Source organism: Protopterus annectens, chromosome 3.part1 (genome assembly GCF_019279795.1).
Source record: "Protopterus annectens isolate FY-2018-M chromosome 3.part1, PAN1.0, whole genome shotgun sequence".
NCBI lineage: Eukaryota > Metazoa > Chordata > Ceratodontiformes > Protopteridae > Protopterus > Protopterus annectens.
Window position 1 is genome coordinate 1,030,693,454 of NC_056732.1, and position 7,510 is coordinate 1,030,700,963.

A 7,510-nucleotide genomic window follows, 5' to 3' on the forward strand; every position below is an offset into this window, starting at 1 on the left:
ATGTCTGTCACTCCTGACGGCAAAAGAGACCTGAGGGAGTTGGCAGAGGCAGAACATTATGGGAAGTGGGAGGAGCTCCAGACTTGGATCCTAGTATGCAAAAATGCGGCCGAGTAGGATCTCTGACCCAACGGTGAGGAGGAATGAAAGAGACATCAGATCACTGATTATAGGAGTGCAACTGTATGGAAAAAGTAGTGCAGAATATTAAGTATTAATCATAATAAAATGCTAAAAATATAACAATCTATATTAAGTATTACAAATGAAATTCTTGGTCTCCACTCTCCATAAATATGGTGCATATAAATAAAATTTGATTTAACTATGGGGTCTCACCACAAATAAAATATGGGGTATTTAGGATAGTCTACTGATGAAAGCCTGCAACAACCAAGCACACAAATATGAACACTGTTGGCATGGGAACAATGTGTGTTAGGTTTAGTTCTTGCACAGTATGCAGAGTATGACAGCAAGGAATGCTTTTTGCTGACTCATCACATCAGATGTGTAAATCACATTCAATTCACACCTACTGACACAGCTAGGGATCTTTTCTATAAATATGCAGCCCATGACAGTGACTATAATGTAATGAAGTACTTTACATGAAGACAGTGTTGTGGTAGCAATCTGAAATGCAAGGATCTGCTACAGGACTCTGGCAAGATATCTAAAAGTATGAGGACAGGGATAACCATGATACTTACAGTGGAAAGAGAATGGAAGGAAGTGGTAAATTATATGCCTCTGCCAAAATCTTGAAGTCTGCAATAATCACAAAGGTACTGGCAAAAAGACTGAACGAAGTACTGTTCAAAAACACAACAAAAGCATTTTATGAATTAAGGCACATAAAATATTGCATGAAAACTATAGGAATACAATCAGAGGGGATTAGAAAACAATGGGGAAGAGACTGGAATGACAATTAAAAAGGAACAACTGGAGGACATTGATATGGCTCCCAAATATGCAAAGTCCAAAAGGTTTAGGATTGTTGCTTGAGGGCGTTTGCATAGGTCTTTTTACACCACAAGGACCCCAAGGAAGACTTGAGATTTTTTTCCTCAATTAGAATAAAATGCTAAAGGTATGATGGGAAAGAGGTAACTGGAAACATGTTTTTTGGAAATTTAACAAGTGGGTAGAATTTAAAAAGTCTCTAGAGAGTACTTTGTCAGAAATGATAGTACAGCAAATGACTAACAAAATGATTCTTTTGAGCTAAGACATAGGTTCTGAATAATTTAGACAGTTTAGTTCCAGTCTAACATCAGTTGTCAAAAAAAGCGATTACTACAAAATGGAAATCAACATCTAAAGCAACAAGGATGAATGGCAAGAGAGTAATTTATGTATTGATGGAGTGTGTGTGTTAAAAAAATGTACTGTAAGAAAATGAAAACTCACTTTTTTCTACTTAAGTGTACCTATATTATTAAAGTGAGAGTTAATAATGAAGCTCAAAAAATTTCTCTTCATGAAGTCTAGGATGAAAATGTACTGTGAAGTATTCAGCATTATTTTGTAATTGTGCTGTGTTATTAAAGGTTTCTGGGGCATAAACAGCTCCCAGAGTTATTTTCTGTGTTACTGTAACCACAGTAACTAGAAGCTGAAATAAGAAAGAAAAAAGTAAACTCCAGAAGTTAAAGTTTGGCATTCATAGTCTAGGAATGGTTATTTATTTACCCTTTGTTTACAGATTAATCCCACTAGGCTAGTAGTCTCTTCTCAGGGGAGACCAAAGGTGGTATATATACTAATAGGGAAAATTTGGCCAGGGCATTGGGGAGCTTCCCCTACTCTTAGTAGTTGGGGGAAGGCTGTGTGTGTGTTACACATCCTGACTTCCTGTTTCCTGTCCAGACACGGAGGCAGCCAGGAGGAACAGGGAGAAAACATGGCTGATGCAACTTCTGCTGAACGTTTATTTTATTTATTATTTGCTAACCAGGAAAGTCGGACTTGGAACGAAGCTAATTTTCAGCGGAGGCCCGGGGAGAAATGCTCTAGATGCATGTCTTTGAAAATGGAGTGAAAGTTGCTGCAAATGAAGCTGAAATGGTAGAATCACTACCAGAAGTTTTTTTCCCGAAGAGGGGGCAGAAAAAACAGTGATACTGGAGGAAAAGGAGATTGTAGCTGTAAATGAGATGGATTCAGAGTAAACTTTCAGAGGAGATTGTTCTTAAGGAGAGGGAGTTACCTCTGAAAAATGCATAATTACAACCCTCCAGTCGGGGGGAGGGGGGTTGCGGGATGATTATTTGGAAGAAATGATAAACCATAGTGAGACAAAGTGGAGCTGCAATTTCATGGAGTGACATCATGGAAAAAAATAGAAGAAAAAGGAGACGAGACTTTGCCAGAAAAACGGAGACAAAAACTTATGCGCAAACTATTGAAGAAGAAGTAAAGAAAAAAGAAAAAAAAAAGTATACAGTACATGTAAGCAGTACAAAAGAAGAAAGTTTGACGAGGTATGAGGTTTGGGACTCTTGTCATAGCATCTATGGGTGTCAAAGCAAAAGAGTTAACAGCATTTATTTTATTTAATAGAGACACTTTTTGTGACTTGGTATTTGAGACTGGGCAGGAAATGGAAATTCTTTTGGGTGCATATGAAAAGTAAGATATTTATCCATGTTCAGAATATGTGGTGCAAGCCTTTTACAGTCAACCAAAAAAAAAGAATAATGATCCAGTTTAGAACTAGAGTTGAAGCAAAAGAACTGTAAGAACATTTAACTATTTATAAAATAATGGACACTACCAAAATATATGATGAAATAGGACTATGGACTGGGGGATGGGAATATGGAGTAATACTGAAAAGGGAAAATGATAATATGCATGTAAATAGTATTAATGTTCATGGTAATAGGGGTTTTGTAAAACACAGGGGCCAACCAAAGAGGTCTTATTTTTGTGGAAAAAAACGATCATTTAATCAATGAATGTGTTACAAAATATGTTATTTATGTGGTAAAAAAGGGAATGATGCAAAAAATGTGATTTAAAGTGAAAAAAATGTGGCAATACTGGTCATTCATGGCTAGAATGTGAAATGAATATGCAAGAAAATTAAGTTGTACTGCACAAAGAAAAAAATGTGTTGTACAAGAAAATTTTCAAACAGATGTGACTGTAAAGAAAATAACATGGACAAAGAAACAGAGGAAACAAGTGAGGAAGAAGCTGATTGGTGCACATTAAGAAATAAAATGAATGACAAGGAAGAGAGTTAAAGAAAGGAAACGAAAATTCAAAAATATAATGTTTAGAAAAAATAATGGAAAGGGGTAAACATTTTATTAAACTAATTGCTCTTAAAAGCTGAAAATATTAGCTTTAAATGTGAACAGTATGAAAAGTATTAAGATGAGAATAGGAATATTACAATGGTGTGCTGCAGTAAATGCACATATTGTATCAGAAGATAAATTAACAGAGGAAGAAAGAGCACATACTGAAAAACTTTGGAATGGTGTGGTAGTTTGGAAGATGTGGAAAAATATGCTCAGGCATATGTATATGATGCCAAGAAAGCATTAAAATATTAGATGCAACCATAGTGGAACTAGACCGAATTATGGTAAAAGACTTGAGATGGAAAAAATGTGTAGGCTTGCCACCCCTCCGTTTTTTTTCCGGACTATCAAGAAATCAAACCGATTCTCCGGTAGTCCGGAAAACACTGTACAAACTCCGGTGTTCTGTTTCAAAAAGGAAACAGACTATCGGAGTTTGTAAATCGGCTGATTTACTATGCTTTTTTTACAGAAAAGCATAGCAAATCAGCCAAAAGCAGGCGGCGGGAACGAAAAAAGAGGGCGTTCCCGTTGATCGGCTGATTTACTATGCTTTTTTTACAGAAAAGCAAAGCAAATCAGCAAAAGGAGGCGAAGCGAAAAAGAGGCGTTCCGTTGAGTGATGCTGTCGACATCACAAAATAGGCGGTATGTTGGCGGAGAGGGTGGGGCGGGGTTACTGGTGACGTGAGGGTCGTGGCGTGGCTCCGGTTTTAGCCGTGAACGAAGGTGGCAACCCTAAAAATATGTATAGAATTATAGCTTTACATGCATATGTAACAAAAGAGAGAGAAAGGATGCTTAAAAAGATTCTTGAAAATGTTTGTGTAAATATGGACATCAAGGTGGTGGGTGATTTTAATTGTAATTTACAAAAAATAAGAACAATTGTGATGTTAAAATGGTTAAAGAAATTATGAGAAGTGGAAAGTTAAATGTATGAGAGAACAACCACTAGACCTACAAAAAGAACAAAATTAGTACAGAAAATGTTTTTTTTTTTAATATCTGATCGTTTAAAAGTTATAAAAAAGGAATTAAGAATGCTGGATTTTCAGAACATGAGGCTATATGGGTTGAAGTACAGGAACATGATGAATACATATGAATAGGAAAAGGAATAAAGAGAATTAATGAAAAGGAATAAGATTTAGAAGGAAAAAAAGAACTTATGGAATAAAGGAAAAATAATATGAATATGACAGAATTTTATGAGAATTGGACCCTCAGGTGGTTTAATTTTAAAGAGAAATATAAAGTGTTTTTAGAATGTATATGGAAGAAAAGAAGAAATAGATATACAAGACATTAAGTCAAGAAACATTTAGAGACTTGGAAAAGAAAAATTCCCTTTACGAAAAAGGGCAATATATAAAATGAATCAAATTAAAATTAACTTGTTATATAAACAAAAATATTGTTTACAAGGAAAGAGAAGAGGTAGCATCATATCTGAGTAACTGATAAAGGAAAAATAACAATTAAAAAATAGGGAAGGTAAGCACATAAGACAGCAAGAAGGAATATATGAAATAATTAAAGAATATGTACTGGAATTATTTGTCAGAGAAGAAAACATAGGATTTAATTTTCATCTTTATAAATTCGTTCTATGTGGCACACCATCACTAAGGGCTTTTCATCCAGAAAAAAGGAGGTCATTGTCCCACTGTACTCATCCCTTATTAGACCCATTATAGAATACAACGTCCCATTTGGTACATACCTCTCAAGATATCTGCAACAACTCGAAAGGCCGCAGAAATACCTCACTAAAAGAATCACAGGCCTAAAGAAGATGCCCTACGCTGACTGCCTTAAAAAACTCCAGCTATACTCCGTCGCATATCGTCTACTCAGAGGCGATCTCTGCTTAACATACAAGGCCATGTCAAACCCAGAGTTGTTGGACATGCTACACTTAAAGAAATCCCAATCCCTCAGAGCTGCATGCTCCAGGGATCTAAACCTTGTCATCACAATGAACAAACCATGCTGGAGGGATAAGGTTCCTGACCCAGAGACTCCTCAGACTCTGGAAGAGACTGCCCATACATGTCAAGCAGAGTGCCTCTTTGGCCCTCTGCAAAAGGAACCTTGACGACTGGATGGGAGAAAGGAAATTCATCCCGAGAATCACGTCAGTCACCCTGCTAGACAAGGGTCCAGGGAAGTAAATAGTGTGGGAAGAAATAGCCAGGGAATTGTTATGGCTAGGCTTGTATAGGCCCTAGGGCCTATGGCTTAGTACCAATCTACGAACCTATGAAGATGATGAGCAATTCTAACAAAAATAACCAATAAAGAATTGAATGAAATTCTAAAAGATTTCTGCCACAGGACTGGATGGAAGTGAATATAGTGTGTATAAAGAAATGAAAGTGAAAAAAATGTTTGTAGAAGTTATGAATGAATGGATAGAAATTGGAATTAGAGAGTTGTACAGGAGTTATAAAATTTATATTAAATAAGGAAACACAGACGAGAAAAAACTGGAGACCTATAACACTGAATAATACGGATTATAAATTTTTTATGGGAACAAAAAAGCTACACAAAACGAATAAAATATATGCTCAAAATTTATTTGGAAGAAAAGGAAGTCAAGAGTTATTATGGATAAGAGAAATAGTTGGTATCATAAAAATGTAGAAGTGAAGGTTATGATAGGGAATGCAAGTAAAGCCTATGATAATACTCAGTATAAATCATTATGGGGAATTTTGAAGGAATATAAGCAAAACATATTACAAGTAATAAAATTTGTTTATGAAAACAACTATGTGATAATATGTAAATGGCAGGATTGGGGAAGAAATAAAAAAGAATGTGAAACAAATCAAGGCTGCCCAGCCAGTAGTGTAATTTTTTCAATAGTTATTAATGAGATAGTGAAAGAAATTAATAAAATGTCAAGTAGCTGTGGATACAAAATGATGAAGTACAATTGCCAATAATGTTTAATTAGGCAGATGATATTGTATTAATTGTTAAAAATAAAGTATGGATGGAAAAAGTAAATGAAAAATTAAGTATACATTAAAAAAATTGTCTTGAGTACAAATAAAGAGAAAAGTAAAGGGTTTGGTTTTGAAGGTATGATGGGAGGTATTGAGTTCAATGAAAAAATATATATATACTGGGTATAATATTTGGAAGGAATGAATACAGACAACAATGGGAAAATATACTCAAAGTAAAGAATACAACTAATTTTTGAAAATCATATCATATAGAATGCACATTTGTTGAACACCATGGTAATAGGAGAGATTCCTCATGTTACCAACATGTATACAATTCCTATTAAGTATGAAAAGGAACTAATGATTATATTTTCTTTTATATGAGGCTCTAGACTGAATACAGTCAAGACAGGGATTCTATGAATGTAAGAAGAGCAAGAAGGTTTGGGTTTAATAAACCCAATAGTACATGAAGCATCTAATTTTTATATAAGATATTAAAAAGGAATAATGAGGGAAAAAAACAATACGAATGATAGTACATTATAAATACAAAAAAAACTGTGGGGAGGAATGGAAGATACAAAAAAAAGTAAAAGCACTGTGAATGAAGAAATGAGAGAGTACCAAAACAAAATTGTGCTATGGAAACTAAAGAATATATGTGACAAAAACAGAAAGGAATGGTACTTAAATAATATGAAAGCATTTTATTGCTTTGATCCATGGAAAGATTTTGAAATAAATAAGAAAGAAACAATAATGAGATATAACAACTATAAAAAGATTAAAAAATGTAATGACTTTTTATGGAGATTGTCTATTGCAATATTGCCAGTAAAGGCAAATATGCCATACAAGAAAAAAGCAGATAGAATATGTAATAAAAGTAGACAGTTTCAGACTACTGAGCATGTGTTTTTGAAATATGAGACAGTTAATTTGTGTAAAGAAATATGTAAACATAATAGGGTGAAAAGTTAGTTAAAATTTGAGCAAATATAGACAACAGAATCTATAGCCACGGTGGTACAGCGGTAGCATTGTTGCCTCACAGCAAGAGGATCTCCTGTCCAATTCACGGCTGGAGTGCCTTCTGTGTGGAGTCTGCATGTCTTCCCTGCAGTCGAGTGGCCTCAGAAAGACATGTGTGAATAGGCGTGCCTTCGGTGAAGGTGGGGCACAGGGCTGGCAACTCAGCACCATAAAAAAGCCTACTGCCTT

At 35.0% G+C, this 7,510-nt stretch overlaps 2 protein-coding genes across 2 annotated transcripts in view; both read right to left on the bottom strand.

Annotated features, from left to right (window-relative positions):
* Positions 1-7,510, bottom strand: part of LOC122797744 — a 1,403,591-nt gene that overhangs the window by 1,385,278 nt on the left and 10,803 nt on the right. The gene's annotated exons all lie outside the window — the stretch shown is intronic.
* Positions 1,457-7,510, bottom strand: part of LOC122797745 (centrosomal protein of 192 kDa-like) — a 1,194,871-nt gene continuing 1,188,817 nt past the window's right edge. The window contains exon 18 of the mRNA XM_044066270.1: positions 1,457-1,621. Coding sequence (XP_043922205.1) covers positions 1,457-1,621 — 165 coding nt within the window. The remainder of the gene's footprint in view (positions 1,622-7,510) is intronic.